Genomic DNA, 23,820 nt, shown 5'->3' on the forward strand with positions numbered 1-23,820 from the left:
AAATTTACAAACATTTTTAGAACAGACAACTGTGTATTAAGGGATTAGAAAATACCTATTTCACTATGTAGACTGCAAAACTGCATACATAATCCTGGTGGTTATACATGTGTTTCTGTCTGCTTGGGCTGTCATTCCCATAGTTTTTGAGTAGTTCTTTAGTTGTTAAGTGTTTGCAAATACAGATGTGATTTAAATTCTGCAAAATTCCAAGGGGGCCATTTGTCAACACCACTGTCAGTTCAGGAAGGCAAAAGCAAAGAGTCAACATCTTAAACCATTTATTTTTTTACAACATATACAAATACAAGTTTATTCTTCAAGTCAGCAAAGAGAAAACAGTCCAGGTGGAAAAGTCACTTTTAAAATCGTTCATTTTACATAGTTTCCAAACATATAAAGACTGGCACGTAGTGATGTTGCATTGTCAGAATATTTTGACATGCTTGAAGAGACAGAGGAAGACAACTGTACAAATTCTGAAAGAGCCTATACATCTACTGGAGCAAAATCTATTTACTGCTGTCTATTTTTGTGTTTAATTTGCTAACTCTGCCAAATGTCTATCACTATTTTAAGTTACAAAATATTTATCACAGATAGGAAAAATTGCCACCATTGGTACATTTAGTGGGCTACCCTAAAAGTAAACTGAGTTTTATAGTGGAATAGTAACAGACAGTGATTAAAAACCAGATGTTAATTGAAGCATTTGAAGAGCAGAACAGACAGTTGAGTTTCAGAAGCTGCAGATTTAGCCTGTAAAGCTACCAGCAAGGTCTTCTCCTTTTGAAAATAAACTATGAATGTAAGAGAAAGTGTTCTTGAAATATTTGGATATTGCTGTGTTTAGATGTTTAATTCTTGAAAGCCTGTGAATCCTAGAAGCAGACACCTTTCTAAAAGTGGCTATTCAGACACCTCACCTAGTAATATTTGTAGCGAGAAAAAAGTCACTAGGCTTAAAAAAATTAAAACTGAGATAGTATTTTGTAGTGTTCTGACTGCTCTAATCTGGGGTCAGTAAGATAGAAACAGGAAGCCCTTTGGGCGGTAGAGGAAGCAGCTCCTGGAGTGCTCCAGTTCCTACATGTGGAGCAGCTCTGCACGCACACAGGAACTGCGACTGCCCAGCTTCTGGCCCATAGAGGCACACCACTGTGAGCAGCACGTGCTGCACAGGGAAAAGGTAGGAAATTAGTAGAAAAGTAGCAGTTTTTAAATAGTACAGAATAAAATACTTCTGTGGTTTTGCCAATAGGCAATGGAGCATGAGAAGCAAGAGATTTCCACCTGTAAAGTGTGCAGTGCAAGGCCTGCTACTGCTCGGAGACTGCCTGTTTCTGGAAGATGTTGATTATTCACATTCCTTTCTTTCAAACTTTATCCTGGAAGCTGCTTCCTGTAAATAGTTTGTAATGTAAAAATGAATGTATTTTCCTAATTGATGTCCATACTTAGCCAAAAGCATGGAAAAGGACAAAGATTTTTTGTCAGTTTTGTCATAGGAATGTGTGGAGAGATTCCTGCAGCAATAAAATCCGTGGCTAAACAGAATAAACTTTCCTATTAGCGTAATAACTTAGCACATGAAAGCCCTTTAACTGGGCTTTCACAAAAGTTAACAACCCCCCCTTGCTGTTTAATGCTTCAAGTGGTGGTGTATTTCCACTACTTGGAACCAGCAAAAGGAAGGGCACTGCAATTCTTTTCCAAATTCACCCCAAAGTGTATCATGTTTCACCAAGACAAGTTTACCTGGGTATTTACCAATACTTAAGTTAAAAATCCTGGCACAGGTTACTTAGCCTTACACAGTTCCAGCTGTCTATATATCTACAGTTAGGGTTTTTTAAATAAAAAGCCAAATATTTTGCTGTTTTCTTTCACTGTGATAAACAGCAGTAAAAGGAGGTTTTGATTGTGCTTGATGAAGATACTTGTAGTAATAAGCTATTCCCACAGCTAGAAAAATTGTGTTAGCAGAAATAGTACAAAACTGCTGACTTTAAATGGCCACCAGACTTCAGGCTGGTGTTAGGCCTGTGGTACACAATGTGACATGACTACTGATGTCCCCTTTGACTTCCCATGATTGGTTTTTTTGGTTTTATATCTGGGTGACAGAAAAGCACTAGTGGATGACAACATGGACATAAGACCGACATTGAATCCAATTAATTAGCAAGGGTATCCTCCAGCCTACTGTGACACTACAGGTGATGTTTAGAATTTTCAGAGCTGCTAGAGATTAAAACCCCCCCCCCCCCCAAACCCAAAAAACCACACCAAAAAACTCCACCACCAAAAAAAAAAAAGCTAAACAGATAAGGGCAAACTACAGGAAATTAAGAGTTGTTTCTAAAATGCCATAAAAACACCAAAAGGGAAAAATTGTCAGTGATACCAAACTGCTATTGTGTTAAAATAACAGAGAGAATGAAGCTAACATTAAAAAAAAATGATTGCATTAGTTGAATTGTGCAGCAGGTTGATGTAAGTATTTCCCAGTAATTCCAAAGTATTCCAAAGCAAACTATGCCTATAAAACTATGGGTAAGTTGTCACTTTTAACACTTTACTTGGGATCAGTCTTTCCTTGGGCAGGGCAGGGAGGGAGCACACATCTCTCACAGCAGCTGCTACTGTTGGAAATGCTGAGCTGGTTGGGGACTTAGCTGGGTCATGTTGCTGATTTGCAAAATGCTGTTTTGGTACATAAGTTCAAAACTTTACTTTTGTGAAAGATGAGCAGTGGGAAGTGCATGGACTCAGTGAGGAACTGCCACTCAGAAATCAGACTTTTTTGTATGTCTGTGGTTATTTTTTCTGAAAGCTGGAAGTGACCTCAAGAGGGCACTTTTTTGCTTTGGTAATGGCTACTTTATAGGCATTTTCTGTAGTGTATAGAGAAAGACTTCATCACTTCTGGTGACAGAATGCAGATTCTATCTGTTTATATGCCAGTTAATAACTTTGCTTTCTTTTAGTTCATTTTCTTATTCATGGGGGGCCATTAGCTGTCATGAGACTACTGCCTGTAACTTCATTCCTCTGTTTAGGGTTTGCTGTACTGAAACAGAACATGTACGGAGCAATTTGTTCCCCACAGACACATTTCTTGTGGGAGATCAAAGGGATGGCTGATTGTAGCAGCTGTTCAATTTGTGCCCCTGTAATGGATTGTTTTAAATAACTAAACACATCAGTAACTCCCATGGAGGGAAAAAAAAAGAGATTACCACAACTAACTTAGATAACAAAAGATGAATTCAGCACACATAAAACTTCACAACAGTGTTTCTATGTAAACAGAATTGTCAAGAGTTATAGTGTAAAGTTCTTTATACTCTCTGGGTTTAACAGACAAGTAAAAAGACAGTTCCTGGCTATATGCAAAAATGTGGTTTGAATTCAAAATATTGAAACATTAATCACACTTATCAATGCATTATTTTGGATTTGGTCAGTACTGGATATTAAACACCTTGTGCTGAAAAGAAACAACCAGAAACGTTCAAACATTTTTTTCCTCTAAATCCAGAGAAAGATAAAAAGTTTGCATTTTCTAAAAAGTAGTATATGATAAATATACTATACAATGGCATGTACTTTGGAACATGATAATAAATATTCTTTCTTTAAACACAAGCCTGGAAAACTAAAATTTATAAGAAGGAAATGTTGTTCCTTGTCAAAGTCTCACTACCAGTAAGGTGTATTCAGCTATTGTACATTATTTTGTTAATGTAGATAAACCATAAATAATTTCGAGTGTTTTGTGTATATTCACCAAAGTTAAAACAGACATATGAAGGAAGTTACAGTATATTTAAATCTCTTTACAATCACTTAACACAGTGTTTAACAATGATCTTCAGGTAAAAGTGCGTTATTTTAATATAATACACATAAAAGAACACTCTGGTTCTCTGCCTTCAGATTCTTTAGAGGCAATGAGCTAAAATTATCTTTTGTTTAAAAAGGGGAGGGTGATGACACGTGTTTGTTTACAACATACAGTCCAAGAAAACTTCTCCATCCGCCTATGGAGAGTCTGCAGATGCAAAGATACAGGAAGAGAAGAATCTTCCAAGAGCTGACAGGCATCTTTCCAATCCACAGTATCCCATTTAGGATTCCCAGATTCTGGATGTTAATCCAGCAGCATTGCCTGGATTAAGCATCTGTAGCACAGGGCACACAATTGCTGACCAGTTCAGTCCACAGCAGGATTCTTCAAAGGCACTGCAGAAGGATTCAGTGATGTAAATTCCAGGTTTGAGTTTCACAATTAAAAAAGAAAAAAAAACAAAGCAAAACAAAAACAAACCAAAAAAACAAACAAAAAAACCCAAAATACCCCCAAAAACCCCAAACAAAAAAAAACCCCAAAAACCAGCCAACCAACCAACCAACTTACAAAAAAACCCCAAACCAAACCAAAACCCCAACAAAACAAAAAACCAACCAAATGCAGAAGAAGGAAAGTGACTGTGATCTTCCTGTAATTTACTTTGCTTTCCTTGAATTCAGATTGTTTTAATGCATTAGGGGGTTTATAGCAGCCTAGAAATAAGGTATCAAATTCATCCCTTCCTATTTGAAATACCTTGCAAATGAAAACGGTGCTTGAATTCTGGTAATTTAATGGCTTAGCAGCAGCATTACAGTGCATGTCAAATAATGCTTTAATAATTAGATGTATACAGAAAAAAAAATATAATCTTAAATTGGCTGTATGTGAGGTGGGATTATCAACACTGAAAAAGATTTCTTCATTTATAATGAGCTGCAACTTCCCAGCTGCTGTCGCAGTGCCGTAGTAGCACTGTGCAAGTGTCTGGTTAGTGTACATGGCTGGGCAAGTGGCACTTACTGTCTCCATATAAATGGGACAGTCTTTGTTGTGTATTTCAGTTGTTTGAAGTCAAGCAAGATGGAAAAAATTGAAGAGATACAGAAAGGATAAGTGTAAATGTTTAAACAGTTCTGGCAAGATGTCCACAGACAGAAATTAACACTATAAACTTGTTCTAGCTAAAAAAGAGATAACCAATCCTGATGATTTTATTATCTGGATGTAACAAAAAATAGTAAAAGCTCTACTGCTCACTTCCATTTGCCATGGCTCAGAGCAAAAGAGTAACAGAACTTCACTAATTAAGCACAATTGTAGATAAAAATGCATACCGCAAAATCAACCAGGATGCAACATTTTGGATTAAATGGACAGAGAAAGTGGATGAAACTCCACCATTTTGATTCACTGGAGCAAATTCCATAATAAAGGATTGGAGACCTTCCTGATGTCATTGTGCCTGTGCGCACCAGTCTATGAGGCTTTTATGGATCATTCTGCCAGTGCTTGTGTCTCACTTGGTTTAATCAGCTACAGCTTGGAGACAGGAATGCTCTGTGAATGCCTGCTCAGTGCTCGAGCTGGTGTCTCGTACCTGGGCAGGCCTTGCCGAGGCAGCAGCCAGCACTACTCCATGATGTCACTGAAGGCCAGGGCGCACGCGGCTCTCTCGTCCCTGCCCTGGGGACTGTCCGACAGCACCTGCAGCGAGGGCGACACGAAGCCCCGGTACTGCTTACTCGACTTGGTCAACTTCTTCAGTTCACTGGTGAAGGAGATGCCTTTTCTCTTGTCATCTCGTGCTGCCTGGAAGAATTAAGATCATAGAGGTGGTTTAACAGCTACTTGTTCACTGTGAAATACCAAAAGAATATGAAAACACCTAACATATTGCTAAGCAGGCCTCCCTTTAGGAATTTAGTATGGCTGTGCTTTCATCCAGGCACATCCTTCTGATTGTTCTGAATAAATTAATTTAAAATTACGCATTGTTAAAATATGTTTAGCAAATTTGGTAATCTGTGTTTATAATACAGTTACTTTAAAGCAACAGCGGCTGTGCATTGGTGGTGTCTGCTGGAAAGAAGAACACAGCTCCTTCTCCCAGTAGACACGTACTTCATTCCTGCCATTTTTTAAAGCCTGATACAAAGCAACAGAACAACTTTTTCACTGGGCAGGAATAAAGGGGACCTTATTCCAGTAGCTTATAAGTTCTGCCCATTTGAATGGTCCTTTATTATGATGGGGAACATGCTCAGCCAGAAGGTTTTGAGAAACAGAAAGCTGGTAGCAGACAAAGGCTGTCCTGGATTTGCAGGCTGTGAGGGAATTGTGTTGCTGAGTGTAACTGATACAGTTTTGCAAAGGAAAAAGTAAGAGGGGGTCAGAGAAAAGAGGAATCTGCTTTTTGCTGTAGTCTGTCAGTCTGTCCTGCCCACCTGCCCTCATGCCAGTCATGTCTCCCTCCCACCGAAAGCAGGTTCCCATTAAGCTGAATCACACACCACCTATAACACCTACAGCAAAGTATTGCATCTTTTACCTGAACCTGTTCTTTGAGCTTAAGGATAAATTTTCCTGCTCCCTTCCACTTGCTTTGGGCCTGAAACACACACTCTTGATCAGAGAGAATCCTCTGAGATGGTTTAGATGTTGAAGACTTTTTATTTGCTGGTTCTTTTGTCACCTCTTCCAAGAGCACATAATCACTTGGGTTTGGATTACTCAAAATGCTGTAGGAGTATTTGGCTTTGCAGAGAGTCTGTTTAAAAGCAGAAAAAAAAACCACCAAAAAAGAAGGCACTCCATCAGATTCAGGTTGGTAAACTGATTCCTCAGCTAGTGCTGAGAACAAACCCCACCTTGGCTTGTTTGAAACCAACTTCCACCCCACATGTTAAGGTGGGCACGTGCCCTTACCTGCTGTATGACATCCTGAGCCGTGCTGAGGCGTGGAGCTTTGATCACGGTGCGTGGTTGCTCTGGGGAGACATCATGTACCTGAACAAAGAAACTGTCATCCTCAGAGCTGATGGCTGCTTCTTCCTTTGCTTCTTGAAAGACGTTTCTCTCATTTAAATTCTACAGAGAAAATGAGAGACAAATTCATTTACTTCAGAGAGGTAACTAATAGCTGGTGGTCACAAAAGGTTTTTACCACGTGGAAATTGGAGACTGTGCAGTTGCCTCAGCTCCATTTCATTAAATACATTATCAGAGAGTTTTAACAAGCCACTATTGCTAATAAAAAATAATAATAATGCTAGTAAATACCCGTATTTTCTAAAATCAGTATCTGAAATACCTTTCATAGTAGGTGAGGAATGGAGATGTTTGCATAGCACCATATTTCACAAAAATGGTCCCTTAAATCCTTTCCTTATGTGTACAAAATGATATTTTGTCATGTAATGGTGCCAGTACAATGGGAGATGGTGGAAAGGGTTATTTTCTTTCCTGTCCCTGCACTAAAGCCAAAAGAATTTAGAGAGCCAGAATCTGAGTGAACATTTTCCTGTGATGTGGAACAAGAGGAAGGCTGCTTGTTTCTCTCTCCCTCTTCAATGACTACTGCAGACTTTAGACAGAATTCCTCCCTGAGCCTTCTCTCAGGGAGTGCATTCCTGTCCAACGCCTTGGAACACGGCTGGGATTCATAAGGGGTAAATATGTGCTGTGTATTGCACCCTGCCACTGGACCTGCTCCTTGTTTTCCAGTCAGATTTGCAGCTTCATTGCCAGCTCCAGGATCTGAGGTGCTGCTGTCTGCAGAAAGGCTCAAAATTATGGATAATGCTTTGAGGTACATCACAGGACAGAACTACAGCATAATTGTCACGTGTGCTAAGACAGATTTTAACCCGTTTTCTGAAGGAATGGGGCTTGGCAGGACTGTGTGGCAGTGTACACTGACAGAGGCAGTGCTGCAGTCAGTGGAATTCAGCAGGCTACTGTTTCCATAAACAAATTTCTACCTTGTCATTTTTGCTCCAATTATTAGATGTAAAGGAAACCAAAATGTGGACTTGCGTAATATAAAAGCAATTTGTCAAAATTTGAAGCTGTATCAAAAGTTCTGTCAAAATAAGCAAAAATACATTTTTTTCAGTTTAAAGTATACTAGAGGACCTCTGTAATTTATGTATGTAAAATCTGTGTACTAAGCAAGCATTTTTATTTGCTGAACTGACCAAAGAAAGTGCCTCTGAAAATGGGATCATTAAGTGTCTTTCTCCTGCTTTTTTTGTCTCTGTCTCACAAGTCTGGGCACTAGCATATTTTAAGCTGTAGATGCTTTGCTCATAGTTTAAATTGAAGTCATGTTCCACCTTTAAATTAAAAGAAATCACCTATTTCATTATTTTAGGCTATCATTGGTAATTTAATCATCCTTTGAGGCTTTTAGACTTATCCTTTAATATTAAAATTATTTCTAATCTTTCTAGACAGATAAGAAGTTGCTGCCATCTAAATTGATGGTGGTTGTCTGGAGTTCTGTTATCTATGATCCTTTGGTATTAACTATTATCTTTATATTAATTTCCAATGATGGCATAATCTAGATTTGCATTAAATTAGAACTGTCACTCAAAACAGAGGCACTGAGCTGGTGACTGAGCCATAATGAATAAACACCACACAGCTGCTACTAGAGCTGAGGGAGGTCCAGTTGGTGTCACATAGGTGTATAAAGTCCAGCTGTGGTTGCTCACTCAAGAGTTAAGTTTGTTTTTAAATAATGTACACAGCATTGACATTACTTACCAAGTAGTGAAATAAATACTGCACACGCTTTTGTTTCCTGGTCCTAAGAGCTATTTTTAGCTACCTTTATAAATAATAATTTATCTAAAACAGACTTACTTCCTCTTGGGTTTTAAAGATAATTCTTCCAACATATCCTTCTTCTGGGAACCAACTGTTCAAAAGCTGCACTAACCCTTCTTCAGGACCAATCACTCTCTGGAATGGTGGTTTCCTGCATTCACTCTTTTCTTTAGATATAAAACTCTTCTCTTCCATCAGAAAATAGTCTGCAGCGCATGACTTGGTGCCTTTTATGGTAGCCAAGAGCTAAGACAGACAACACACAACAATTAGAATGCTAAATATAAACACTGCATAATTAGTAGTTATAAATGAGAATGAATAAGGAAGCTTTAAGAATCAGTAACTATTCTGACAGTGCAGGCAGGATTTCTGATGTGCTATTTATTATTCAGATATTTCACTCCGGGGTAATGTCCTGTTCTCTTTAGCCCAGCCAAGCAGTTCAACTATTCCAGACAAGGCAGTACTATTTAAGCTTATTTCGGTCCTTTTTGGCTGGCCAGAAAATTTATTCATAATCCCAGGACAGTACAGTCTTTTCCCACTGCTAGAATAACAATCCCTGCTGAGTTAACTGGTTTTTCTACTCATGAACTTAGCCCTCTAACTTTTACTCTCTCTTCCTACAGTGCTTCAGTTCAAAGAATTGTGCAGGAATGTTTGCCCTTGTTGTAAGGAGAACCCACTGCCCCCATCAACTAGAGAGATTGTTCTTCTCATCTGCATATGCCCAAATATTAAAATACTAAGAGGGAATATGTTCTAAGATTATAAACCCATTCTCTGAAGCCAAGATTGGGAAAATTCCACTGATTATACTCTGTGTTTGCAATGTAATTAATTCCACAGCAATGCATTTCTAACCACCCCTTGCTGTGATGAATGAACTACAAGGACCCTGCGTGTGAGAAGTGCAGGGAGACAGAAGTCCAGAACGATGTTAGTGTGGATTCTTGCAATGAAGAGTCTGCAATTCAGCAGGAAGCTCACCTGATGGAGCAGCTGTGCAGCCGTGGTCCCTGCACTTACATTGAAAACAGTGAAAGGCTCCGGGCCTGGAATTCCATGAACTGTCACTTTGTAAGTCACAGGAGCTTTCCGTTCTCCCAGGCTAAACAACTGTTCAGACAACATTCAACAGGTTACTGGATGTTTTCACACAGGCACGTTATTTCTAGGTTGCTTAACAGAAACTGTACAAACAAGTTGTAAGGGCCTTGACAAAGAAAAGCTGTTCAGTTAATACATGGCTCTTTCTTACACTATGGATTGAGGCATTTAAAAACCCCCAACAAACCCTCCAAAAACCTCCATCCTACCTTAAAGCTGAAGAGAAAAGGGAATTTTTCCAGTGGGAATATATAAACTGCCACTGGACGAAGAGCCAACCTCCATCACTCATTCCCCACGCTAGCTGAGCTCAGATATTTGGATTCAGCACACAGATTACTGGACGAAAAGGTATTGCCTTGTTTTAACCTCCAAACAACTTGTTCTTCCTTTCTGCCCCAGTAATTCACCAAGATACAAGTTTGGTATGTATTCACAGGAGGTAATATCTGCAACACATCTGCTGCACACATGGGAGCTCAGGAAGTTTTATGACACTTTAGGAGTCAGTAAGATGATAAAATACATGTTTAAAGTTGCCAAAACACAAGTAACTCAGGTAATCTAACAGTAAGGGCTTTTAAACAAAAATCACATCCATCTATGCATGCATACATACATATTTTTAGATATACAAATATCTGTATGTATGTATACATATGTGCACATACATACATAAATCTGTATGTATGTACAGAACCACAGAGTTCATCTTTTCTTGTAACAGAAATCAATTTTACTCTCATTATTTCAAAGTTGTTGGTAATTCGCATCTTTCTTTTTTTGGTCTCAAATGCTTTGCTTACAATTCATGGACAAAGGAATGCACGAAGCAGCACTGAACCTCACTGCTCATCCACACTCCCCCAGTCAGGAGTGTATTTCTTGTTCTATACCTAAATACAGCAGAGAAGCCAGACTTTGGAAAGATTTACCTTCCCACCGTTTAAGCCAGGTGGGATAACCTTAATTCCACCAAAGCCAAGAAAACGATAGTCATCAGGGTATGTCTGAAGAATGTGCAGGTTTGAGGGCCAACATCTTTGAACACTCTGGCTCTAGAGATCTTCACATCATAGTAGTTACTAAACTAAGAACACAGGTAATTCACACACACAAACAAAAGTTAAATTACCATAGATGCAGGCAGATTGTTTCCAGAGGGACTTTCTTCCATTCTCCGACTGTTTATGAACAAACTGGAAATTTCCAATGTTTCATTGTGTAGGTTATGGAGCTGGACATGTCTGTAGCCTAAAGAGGAAAAATCCTTCTGTAAATACTTTGCCACATCCTAGGACACAAGTCTCATAACTGGAAAACTCAAATTTGCTGTATTTATAGCTACACTTTGCGACACGGGTAGGATTTAAAGCACTGTAATAACACTGCGTTCACACTCTGTACAACAGTGTGACACCAATCCTGCTGCCAAGTGGCTCATAGAGCAACCTATGTTTTGCTGTAACATTCAGTATAGTTATACATTAAAATATCTAAATGAATGATTTCTAAATATCAGAACATGAATGAAGCAAGGTCAAATTCTTACTGGAAAATGCATGTCTATGGCCAGATCTCCTCATATACCAACCCAGATAATTGTGTGGTGTTACAGTGGCACAAAGCAAATGTAGAAGAGCTACTGGCAACATGGAAACTCCCACCCCCAGGTGTCACACAATTAGTGATGTTTCCTCATCTCTCTCTCACTTTTTTCCACCCTTCCTTCAACTCCCCTCCAGCCATGGCTGCGAGAAGTGCAATTCCCCTCTGCCCAGTGATCAGCTGTTACAGCAGTTTCTTGGGCAAAGAACAAGGCAGGAGTGGAACCACTCCAAGCCTCCTAAGGGAGCAGCCAGTCTCCTGGTGAACATAATCTCAGGAGCACCCCCAGAATTGGAGCAGGTGTTTACAACACGCCCCTGCCTCCACAAAAGCACAGGATCAGACTTTTTACAAGTCACTGGGGCCAGCTCCCAGGGAGCCTTAGATCAGCCCTGTACTGCCAGGCCATGGTATGCTGTCTGGCATTTGTTCCCTGTCTCCTCTAGAAAAATGCAATCAGCTGATTAAAAATTTCCCTCTGGAAGGACCCAGCCCAGGAATCTGCTGGACCATTTTGGTACAGGGTGCCACCAGGAACTACACTGTACCTCTCTTCAGCGCTTTTAGGGGAATGATTCTCTGAGCTGTAACAGCTGAGCTGTTGTTTTCAACAACCGCAAACCGCAGAAAGACCAAATCTTCAAAGTGAACCCGGAAAAGGAACTGCTCGTTCCACATGGGGTTCAGAGTGTTGCGGTGGATGGGCTTCGTGCGGAAGTGGCAGCTGTCCAGGGGCATCCCCAGCACGTCGATCTCGATACAGGGGCTGCCCGTGCTATTGCTGGGGCAAACGTTCTGGCCAGACACAATCTGAAGCCGAGGAGGACAGAGAACAATTAGTGCAGTAATCCCTATGCTGTCATGATCCTGAGCTAAATACTGCTCAGCACACCCCTAAGCACAGTTCGTTAACATGCTGATTTAATTACAACATTCACTTTTGTGATTGCCAGGGCAGTAACTTCAGAAGCAGAGCTTCCTCAACCCTCCACCCCCAACACTACTTCTATGGTATCTTTCCCCTGAAAAAATACACTACACATAGTGAGTGTAACTGTTCAAGGCATCTGAACATTAATCCAGAAAGAATGTACCAGTAATGTAGTAAAAAGGATCACATTTTCTTCTCCATTACTCTGGGGTGATGGCACTGAGTTCTGGCTTGCTTTGGCATACACAACACAAGAATTAAGTGTGCAATTACCACAGCTGGGAGAATTCTGATTCTTATGAATCTCACTTTTCTGGCACATTTCCTGGAAAGGACTAGCTTCTGAGAATACTTTGTTTTTGGCCACAAATCCATGAATTATATATATTATATAACTTACAAAAAATATTTTTTCAAGATTCAGTACAGCTTTCCATAATGGCTTTTTATGCAGCTTTTCAAGTGTTCACAAATGTGTAAAACATCAAGGCACGTGTAATTTTACACAATTGTGTAGTCCCAAGGAAAATGCTTTCAGAACTAGGTTTCAACAAATACTGTGAAGGAAACATGAAAGTAACTACGGATACAAATCAGCCAACACAATAAAATAAAGACAAATCTTTGTTCCTTCCCTCTCCAATTTCTGTTAGTTAGGCTGACCTTTGGAAGCAACATTTAAAGATTCAATCTTTTCATTTAGAAGGATGACTGTAATGCTGGTTAAAGACTGTAGTAGCAAATTGTCTCTCTGTTTGCCTGTATGAAATTCCCTTTTCATGTACTTACTGTTAAAGAATATATAGCTGGCTCCTTATTATCAAGGTCTCTTTCCAATGGACAAAACTGCTGGTACATTGAACAGTTTTTATCCCACAGAACTGGAGGTTTCAAAACATATCCACAGCCACCGTTAGCCTCAAACATTGCTGCATTGAGTTGCAGAGGAAGGTCTGTGAAAGTAAGGCAGCCAAAATTGACAGAGAGCAATGATACAATGGAAAAACTGTAACAGTGAAAACAACGTCCTGTTTGAAGTACCTTTCTAAAAATTATTTTAGTTGTGTGCTGTTCCTGGTTTTCAGAATTAGCTGTGATTTATGTATCCAATCTATCCAAGTAATTACACAAAACTCTAAGAACAGTTCATTCTTTCCCTTTCCATTGTCTTTAATGAACTGCAGAATGAAAGAGCACTGTAGATGACCTAATGGATCCCCCACTGAAAACGTGAAGGAACACAAGATAGGATAGCCAATAGTCCAAAAATGTTTTGGTCAACATTAAACCAGCATCCAGGCACTTCCAAGTTAAAAATAGTTCAGTACCTTTTTATTCTTGAAATTATCAGAAAGGGATAATAGTTACTCAAATTGGGGAAAAAAAAACAACCTTCAGCAACAGAATAAAAATAAAAATGGAAGGTGTTGCTGTCCAGGCACTTCTGGTTTATCAGGGGACCTGGTGCATTGGCATAAAGCTCCTGGACTCTGGAGTCAAGGCTCTCAAGGACCAGATTGTTGTGGTCTGAACCTGCTTGTGCTGGGTTGCACAGATACAGGTAGATCCCCTCAGGAGAGCAAGGAAAAGTAAACAGGGAAAATACAAATTCATTACTTAAGGCCTCCTAGCACATTTAGAACATTAAAACCTGAGTTTGTGTAGCCTTACCATCTGTTTGGTAGTTAAGAGCCACGAGCTGTACCCCGTGGAGCCAGAAGATCAGTGGGTGGGGATTGGAGGAGTCGATGCGTGTGGCAGCGGGGTAGGTCCTCAGGAGCTGGCAGGTGGTGTGCTGGATCAGCTTCTGGGAATAGCGCCTGCAGAGCCGCTTGGCAGCGTTCTCGTTCAGGGACGAGATGTGATAGCACTTGGGCGTCCTGATAATGGCACTGAGGGAAGCTGGAGAGTTGTAAGGAGAGCAAGGATCTTCCCAGGTCTGCCGCATAGCATCAAAGGGACCTGGAAAATAAACAGTGCCCTCAAGGTACAGCTGCAGGTCCAGAGACTCCAAAAATTCAATGTTTTCTAGTGGGTGTGTGTGTGTGTGCTTTGGTTCCGGTAGAAAAAGGTGATCCTGGAAAATGACACTACTCAGGGCAAGTGTCACAGTCCTTACACAGTAAGAACAATCCCTGGGAGGAAACACAACGTTCAAATATTGAAGTAATACCATGATTAGATGTGCTAACAACCACTTTCATAAATAAATACCTAATTAGCATTTGCCTGAATAAAATAAGAGAATAAAATTCCCTTCTTCTCATTTATATATTTTACATGAGGAAGAGAGGCAAGACTGAAAGCCATCTGCTAATTGTCCAAACAAGCAATTTACAGAGACTGCAAAAGTTAGGGGACAGAGGCAGCAAAATATTTATATGCCTTACAATTAGGCACCAGACTTCTTCACTTTTAGGACACTGGCCACAAGAAGGAAATCTTTTCTGTCTGATGCAGTTGTGCCCTTGGGCTGTAAGAAATGCAACCCTCTTTGAGTCAGAAAATGAGTTCAAAATATCTGTTTATGGCAACCACTTCAAAGGCAGGGGATCTGGGTCTTATTTCTGCTCCAGAACCTTTTCTGTACTTTCTTTGTATTTCTTTACATCTGTTCATAGGCAGAAGCACAGTTTCCAGGTTCACAAACTGAATTACCTGCAGAGTCTAATTTGCACAATTACGCATTTGGACTTGGCTGAATTTTAGGCCACTAAGTTCTACTTCAGACAATAAAAATTCTTTTCTGGACCAGCCCAACAGTCCTGGCTTCCATTTGTACTTTGAAAACACTTACTTAGATCTTTTAAAATACGAACTTCAAGATACATCACCTAAAATGTACATTAGTTTTGAACTGTTTATGAATTAGGGTCATCATATTTCTGACCAAGTAATGCTAGTATTCTGCACTCAACACTTCAGTTGTAATAGTGGTGCTGTAATAGCTGCCGTGCTAATGAGAAACCATTCCAAAGTTTAACGTCTTACACATTGCAAAGCATTTGATCTTTAACAACTTGGTACGGTACATGTGTTGCATTACAGAGTCATTCCATGTGACTGGTGAAAGAAGATGCTAACTTTACCTTTTCCAGATGCTTTGGCAAGAGCAGCTGACTCCCCAGGGCTCAGCCTGCCAGGATTGTTGCCAAAAATGGACTTCCTGCTTTTTCTTTCTTTTCCTCTGTTAGAGCCAGATGGGTTTAGAGTTGACAAGCCTGTTCCCATAAATGTAAAATAAATGAGCCAAAAACATGACCAAGAGGGCATGACATTTTCCATCGTATTTTACATTATTTTTGAAGGCATGAATACTCTTGTTATATAGTACACAGGACAAGGATACTATAGTGTATTTTTCTCCATAATTTAATTTTAATATCTTTACATATATACACACTTTTATATATGTATATATTATGTATGGTTTTATATGTAATATATATATATGTATGTATTTCTATCATGTATATAGAAACTCATATGAAGCAGTACAATATACAGCTCTCTCTCTGTGGTATAATTTTTTCTCCATTTTACTTTTTGGCTTGAGGAAGGTGGCTTTCTGTCAAATTACTGAATTGTCCAAATTGATACTAAAAAAATACAGTCCCAATGTATTCATCCTAGGAATAATTTAAAAAAATAAAAATCTTTTCTACAGAAGCAATAAATCTGTACAGTAGTGAATATCATGGAATTCATCAAGATTACTATATCTATATAATTAAATAAATGTAAGATTATTATTTTAAAACATAATATAATATCATATAACATAACATAACATAACATGACATGACATGATATAATATAATATAATATAGAATGCCCAAATGCTGTTGGTTAAACAGTTTAACTTCAAAATGTTTTCAGAGTCATCTTCTGTGTAGGGAAATACAGTTAGGTGTGCAAAATCCATTACATATTTAATGGCCAATATGTACTAGGAGTGGAGCTGGAAAACTCATGCTATTATTCAAACTTGTTCATTCTAGAAACATAATCATTAAAATCATGACCTGAATCCTGGTGAAGTAAACAGACTTAATCCCACTTAAGGTTAATTTCTTTCTGTTGGCTTGGAGAGAGCACACAGCAGATCAAAATTAAAGTGCACAGTAATTATTCTGACACCCACAGCAGTGAGGTATGGGATGCTCTCAAAGACCCAAGATGCATTTGTGATATAGAATATAACAAAGCAAATACACTGTATATGCCTAACTGTGACTCCTAAAACGTTCCTCATTAATTCACATCAATTCACACCTGCCTAAAGACAGTTCTGGATTTAATACTTATATTTCAAATACAAATGTAAATCACAAAGAGGATACATTGGCCTCTTTCTGACTGAGCTGCAAATTTTCAGCTCTCAATCTTTCTGGTATGTGTACATGTACTTACTAAAATTACGCACACAGTTTCAGTGGAACTGCTTGGGTTAGTAACATTTAGAATATACATAAATGTTTTCAGCATTGGAGATTATTGTCTCTTTGGGCCCAAGCATATACATAAACCACAGAAGATGGTAGAAACTGAGATCAAGGGATATGAATTGAACTAGAAGAATCAGGAGTTATGCACTATCTGCTTCCAGCACTATTTAAACCCAGTTTTCAATTGATCAAATGGATTTGGCAAGTAAGATCCAGGTTTCAAAATGCTATTGTGGAGACAGTCACTGAGGAAACAAACTAACCTCATAAATCACCAGAGAGTGCAGTGCAAAGCCCCAGGGCTGACTGAAGCCAGCATGATGGCCACAGGGTACACTGCATCTGGGAGTTTCCTTTCAGTCTTTCCCATGCTTTGCATGTTACACATCTCTTCCCAGAGACAAGCTCAATTTTTCACTCCAATTTAAACCTGACTTTAGAATATAGCTTTACCAATTCATAGAATCATAAATTCACAAAATAATGGACGTTGACAAGGATATAGGAGTCACCTGGTTCAACTCTCTGGTCAAAGTAGGACCAGCTTAGATCCCACCATAATGTACATAAATCCTAATGTACTACCACAGTGACAGAGTAAATGTTTTGTGTTTCCCTACAACCCCTGTGCCATGTTCTTTGAGTTACAGAGTTTAGTGCCCATCTCGTGTTAGATGTAAGCACACTGCTTTACTGCTTCTAGATTTTTAGTCCACAGGACTGAAAACTTCCCTGCCCTTCTCATTCTCACCATACTAACTAACAGGTTAAACTGTAATTGCCACTTTCTCACCACATCTTTCAGACCAAGAGAAAGTCTGCAGGTTTGAAGACCTTGAAAGAGAATTTACAGCACTTTTATATGTAGGGTTCCCCTTTCTATGTTCACTGTAATTTCTTGAAAAGAAATTAATAAAGGGGCAGATAATCTGATATGATGGAGATGGTGACCAAATTTCATGCTGGTGAGCTCAGGTGACTCCTTGCTCCCTCCACTTGGTTGTGCAAATCCTGCTTTTATGTACTCAGTTTCTCTAGTCATTGTGTAAGAATCTCAGCTCCAAGGCGACGAGCCAAGTGCCAGTAGCAGTGCTCAGGGCTGCTCCACTGCCCTCAGCTTGGGTGAACCCAGAGAACAGACATTCAGCCTCTCAAATAAGGGTGCAGTGACATCTAACACACTGAAATTCAAGTTAAGCAAGGACTGTAAGGTCAAAAAGCACAGAAACAACATGAGCTATGCTGGGTTCCTTGTTACCAGAGGTTTTATAAACAAGAAATGCTATTTTCTCCACATGAAAAATTCTGTTTTGACCAGGGAACACTTAGGGAAGTCTGTGTTACCCAGTAGGTTAGGGAAAGTGAACATAATGGTCCTTGTCCTTTTTTATAGTCACAAATCAGTGATTAGCATTCAGGGATGTAGGCAAGGGTAAACACAGAACAAAAATACGTGAAGACATATGGAGAAATAAAGTATTTACACCATTGATCAGACACTGACATGAATTCTGCCCTCTCTATTTCCAAAACTCTTGGATTTTTACTGCACAGGCAGTAGGGCTACATAGTCATGGATCTACCAGCTTTGCTCCCCTCATTTAATGGACAGTACTGGGGCAGGGCACTGCACCATGTCTGTGCCCTCCAGCTGAGCAGAGGAATCCAATCAGTGGCACAGTGGCCATGGAAGTCTACGTTACCTCAGAGGAGGCAGTATTTGTCTCAAAGGAGACAAAGTTTGTTGGAAAAGTAATTTCTACAGTTTCATGTGTTTACCTGCGAAAGTAGATAATTTTCTTAATTGTTCTATTCATGATCTCTTTAAAGCAAGAGGAAGAAATTTGAGAAGGAAGCAGGTATTTCTTTTATAACCAGTATTACATTAAAAATTAAATATTTCGAAGTTTTCTTAGAATATCAGAATTTTTCTGTGTGTCAAAATGCTTGGAACAACCCTAACTATCCCCATTTAATCTTGAATATCTTTCTTTAAAAGAAAATATTTTACTTGAAAGATATCTCATTGCAGATTTCATTAAAAAGAGTATCAGATTTGAATTTTTAGAAGTCATTATTTTTACAAGTGACACCTACAATTCTTAAAGTTATAAAAGATTAGAAAAGAATGTCTGTCCATTTTCCAGCATGTTTATCTTGCCTATTTGACACTATTTTATGTTTGGTTAGCTTCTCTAATCTGATTATAGTTCTATTTGTATAAGATCATGTTTTGGCAGAATTGCTCACTTTTCCACAGAAAACCATTCCACTAAAAAGCAGATTTTTCATTTAAACATTAAACACATCAATAAACAATAAATTCTCAATTTAAAAGTATTTATGTACACAGTATGAGCCAAAATATACCCAGCCTCACATTTCAGTACTGAACAAGTAACTATCAGTGATCTCTTCAGTCACTCCCTCTCCTTTTCTCTGCAAACATTATTCTTCCTACTGTACAGAAGAAGATTCTCCTATTTCCATAACTGCTTCCATGAAGACTGTGTGAGAGTGTGCAAGCAGCTGCCCTCTCTCACCCCAGGAAAAGTTGCTTTACCCCTGCAAATGGCTCCTCTCCTGTCCACTTGGGAAAGAACAGAAGATGCAGCTGCAGGCAAAGGTGAAACACACTAAGCCGAGGTCACTTAAAGGAATGTGACACACTCCTCCTTCAAGGTCTTAAGAGTATTTTCCTTCTTAATTCAGTAGGTCCTTACATGGAAACTCGGAGCTCTTAAGATAAAGCTTTCTGTCATCTGGCATTTGGCAGTGAAGCAGTTGTCTAAGTTGTGAAGACTGGCAAATTTCACTTTTGTAAACATTTTAATATGACAAACAGTATGTATTCACATAATTTATGAACACTACTTCTCAGCCAGGAGCTGTTACTAGGAAGACTACCAAATCATGAAGAACGAACCTCCTCGACTACTTCAAACTAATTCAAAACATAAACATAATGTCTCCAGGAATTAGAAAGCTTAAAGCAATAAAACAGGGCAGTGTACTTACCCGGGAACTTTACAGCTTGACAGTAAATGACAAGATCTGATAGCTCTGGAGCTATTTGTCTGCTTTCCTTCTTATTTTGAGGAAGATAGAATTCTTCACCCAGCTCCATGTCATAAACCTGAGTGACAACACCAAGAACATTTAATAATCGTATTACTGAATGTGGAAGAACTCTCGCATATCTTACTTATGTCTTTGAAATATTTTCTCTCTTTTTTCCTCAATGGTTTCTGTTCTCACCTAACAAATCTCCCTCCCACGTGCAGATTTCTGCATAAATACCTGTTACTGATTCTGCGGTAGTGTGTAAAGGCCTTATTCAGAGTGAGTCCTACAAACATTTAGACAAAACACATCCATGTTGAGAAGAATCTACAATATACTAAACAGCAATACACTGGTTCCTCTTTCAGATGATTTAATAAGAGGTGTTGTGGTTATCTGATATTTTAGTGTGGTATTTTAAACTTATTTTGAAACACAAAGATGCGGAATATTCAGATGAAATCTTCAGTTCCATCAATATCAATGGAATGAAATATCTAAATAAGCTTCTGGATCTAATTTTCAGCCAAGCAGCCTATATATACAATAAATTCTGAGGACTTTTCTTGAACAGTATGGTGAGCATCTATTCTATTTAAGCTATTTTCTCTGCTGTCCTTCCATGCTTTCTATTATTTCTCTTCTCTAAAGTGCATTTGCCATCTAAATCTCAGTTATCTGAACTGTCCAAATCCTTTGGAACCTGGTTATCTATCAAAGCATAGCTGAGAAGAAAGGGGGAAAAAGCAGAACTACCTTTCCTTTATTATTGTAAGTAACACAGTCAGCCTTCTTTAGTCGTTTGGCAGTCTCTTCATTATATTCAAACTGCAGTTTATCGCTTGATAATTTATTCTCAGGTCGGTCTTCAAGAATATTATCTAAAAATTAATGGGATTTTAATAAATCCAAACAATTTCAAATGAAAACTGAATTTGAATTAACAGTATTTGTGGACAGTGCTGTGAATCTTATATGAATAACCAGATGGTAAAATAATACATTTGCTGGTCAAAGCATCATCCTTGAGTAGTAACCTTCTGTTTAAAAATTTAATGCTTGTATTTAGTTGAGACATTGCACTTCCTTTAAAGCCCATCCTTTTGTGCTCAGATCTTTAAACCCAAACCATCTAATGATTTAAGTTTTCCATCTAAAAACAACTGATACTCCTGAATGACAAAAAAATGCCAAAGTCCAATCACAATTAACCCCATCAAATATGTACACATTTTGTACAGCAAGTTTTGGCTTTCCTCTGCTTGCTTTCACCATGCACAAGTATTTTTTACATCTATAGAAATACCTCTTCAAAGCTACATATTTTTCAGAGAATAGTATGCCTAATAATGATGTGGTCTTTCTGGACCAAAATACTGCAGTTGTCACAAAAGGAATGGTTCAATTCATTCCTGATATTCCTGATGCTTTGACCATATTCTTTTTATGCATAACAAGTGTCACACATGCAGGTTTCTAACAGTTCCTGAACAGTTAACAATGCCATATAAGAATATCTACTTGCATTTATAATATGAAGTAAAAACTATATATTCACACTGTCACATTGAACAGGCTGAAGATGCAGTGCTCATTTCATGCAGTTAAAATGCTCAACCAAATGGCTTTTACCTTCCTGGCTGTTAGGAGCAGGAGAAGCATTAAGGACATCAGCTACAGGGAAACGAGTCAGAGAGGGAATAAGAGTACAGGGGATTAAGATTTAGAGCCAGAGAAATGAAAAATAAGTGTCAGCTGTAAAACTATTAGTCTTACGCAAAAAAAAGTATCGGTAAAAAAAAAAAACCTGAATCTGTTTTAGAAAGTTTACAGACCATTATTTAGATTAGTTTTAACAAAATATTAACACAATTAAAGACTCCAAAGAATAATCATTGTAATAAAGTAGTAAACCATTCTGCAGATTCCTTTGTATACTGGAGGTGTGAATGTTTCTTGCTAGTTTCAGATTTCTCAAACCTTCTCTTAACTAGAACAGTGCTCAAAAGTCACTTACTGCAATTAAGTTTGCAATATTTTCTTGGCAAGTCTGTTAGCAAAGATCTAAGTTTTCACAGCAATTTACTATCTACACTATCTCTACTCTGTTCATCACGAAGAGTATGCTCAAGTAGCCAGTTACGCCAACTTTCAGGCAAAATGCAACTGAAGGCAGCATTGACATCAAACTCATAAATAACACTGCTATTCCACAAGCAGTGTCAAGTCCTGAAATGCATTCATTAATTTTATGACTATTTTTTAAATCCCTAAACACAGAAGAAAGTAATGTAAGTAAGAGACCATCTGGAAAGAAGTCCTGTGCTGCAGGACATGCTCAAGCCTTACATCTTCTCTGAACACGGTACCTAGAACAGGTCCCCACTAGACTTAAGGTGCAGTGAGTGAAGTACTTCACTGATCACTCAGGAGACCATCCCCAGCTGTGCCAGTTGTCCATCTAGCCTAGTATTCTCTTTCTGGCAGTGGCAACAGAGCAACCAGCCACTAATCATGGTCCACTTCCCTAGTACCATCCCAACAATCACAGCTGCTGAATAACAGGGATGTTGGACCAAATACTGCTACTGGTAACATTTGCTTATAAATCTGCCCATGAATTTGTCCAATCCTTTTTTTTTATATGCTAATGCCATTTGGCTCTGCGATTTCCCACGGCAGCAAATTCCAAAAGTTTACTATGAGCTGCACAAACATTTTACTTGTTTTAGACTGATCTTCCACTTGTTTTACTGAGCACCTCCTAGATCTAACGAGTAGCATTCTCTGCTTCCCTTAATCCACCACTCAATGACTCAGTAAACCTGCTTCCAATTCACCCCTCAGTCCTCTTCTCTACCAGCTGAAGAATTCCAGCCTTTTCAGACTCATGCAAGGACACTGTGTACCTAGCTCATTCCTGAACTAGAATATTCACAAATCTTATTACTACAGTTCTAAAAAAAGCACTGTAATGAAAAAAACCCCAAAAAAATAACTATAGTTACCATCAGAGAGAGATTCATAGTCATAGTCATATTCATCCTCTTCATCTTCTTCCTCTTCATTGGTAGGTGTGGGGTTGCTAGCACCATTGCTAGCCTGTGCTTGCATATGTGCCAGCTGGTGAGCCTACAACAACAGAAGCACTTACTACATTATTGCTAAGTACTTTTAAAAAGAAAAAGAATTTTCATCACTCTTTGCATCTTATTTTGTTTATATGAAAGCAATGAATAGATTAAGTGAGAAATAAATAAGATTGTTAAGATGGAGATAAAATATCCCTTTAAGGGTTTGAATATAAAGAGAACTTGTATTGCAAGAAAAAGACTTAATAAGACATGAAACCTAATTAATTATGGGAAAATGGCCACGTTGCACATCATTAAAGACTGCCTTTTTCTAGTCTGAGGTATGCTGTTTCAGAAACAGTTAAATACTTTTTCAGAAGATGGAGAATATCCATATACTGGTATGATCAGTGTGATTTACTCCTCTGATAACAAGAATTTAAGTCTAATGCAATTGTGCTTACATTTTGGGTAATGGCTGTTAGTTTTCAAGGATTCCATCTAACTGCTGACTAACCATAGACATTATTAGATTGAGGCTACTAGAGATGAAGCCCTAATTTTTAGAAATCAAAAAAATTCTCACATGGGAATAAGCACTATTTGAGTAGCAGAGTCCCCCACAAAAAGTCAGTAAGAAATTGAGTATTTGCCTGGTTTGAATATGAAAAAAGAAACAAAGCAGAACTCTACCAAAAATTACTACAATTATACACACATACTCGATGCATATCACTACTTCTCAAATAAACATGAACAGCGAATGTTATAGCCTCACAGAAAAAGATTCATTTCTATTTGTCACGTAGGGCATGTGGTGTTAATCATAACATTATGAAGTTTTATAAAATTAATATACACTAAAATTTAGTTAAGCTGTAGCTATAATTT

General features: G+C 38.5%; 1 protein-coding gene across 3 annotated transcripts in view; it reads right to left on the reverse strand.

The window, feature by feature from the left end:
* Positions 1-264: 264 nt before the first annotated feature.
* The window catches only part of PLCE1 (phospholipase C epsilon 1), a 141,616-nt gene continuing 118,060 nt past the window's right edge, over positions 265-23,820 (reverse strand). For 2 of the 3 annotated variants that reach the window (XM_042018973.1, XM_042018972.1), the window contains 15 exons: positions 22,864-22,987; positions 21,488-21,529; positions 20,612-20,736; positions 19,811-19,928; positions 15,434-15,565; positions 14,016-14,306; positions 13,134-13,297; positions 11,962-12,223; positions 10,941-11,059; positions 9,686-9,814; positions 8,729-8,938; positions 6,785-6,946; positions 6,408-6,626; positions 5,457-5,668; positions 265-4,248 (listed from right to left, as the gene is read on the reverse strand). In XM_042018973.1, the coding sequence (XP_041874907.1) occupies positions 5,489-5,668; positions 6,408-6,626; positions 6,785-6,946; positions 8,729-8,938; positions 9,686-9,814; positions 10,941-11,059; positions 11,962-12,223; positions 13,134-13,297; positions 14,016-14,306; positions 15,434-15,565; positions 19,811-19,928; positions 20,612-20,736; positions 21,488-21,529; positions 22,864-22,987 (2,277 nt within the window). In that variant the 3' untranslated portion in view covers positions 265-4,248; positions 5,457-5,488. The remainder of the gene's footprint in view (positions 4,249-5,456; positions 5,669-6,407; positions 6,627-6,784; positions 6,947-8,728; positions 8,939-9,685; positions 9,815-10,940; positions 11,060-11,961; positions 12,224-13,133; positions 13,298-14,015; positions 14,307-15,433; positions 15,566-19,810; positions 19,929-20,611; positions 20,737-21,487; positions 21,530-22,863; positions 22,988-23,820) is intronic. The other variant, XM_042018975.1, reaches the window with a different exon arrangement.

The sequence above is a fragment of the Corvus kubaryi genome, unplaced genomic scaffold (genome assembly GCF_017639235.1).
Source record: "Corvus kubaryi isolate FWS band 111438036 unplaced genomic scaffold, C.kubaryi_AGA036_p1.0 138, whole genome shotgun sequence".
Taxonomy (NCBI): domain Eukaryota; kingdom Metazoa; phylum Chordata; class Aves; order Passeriformes; family Corvidae; genus Corvus; species Corvus kubaryi.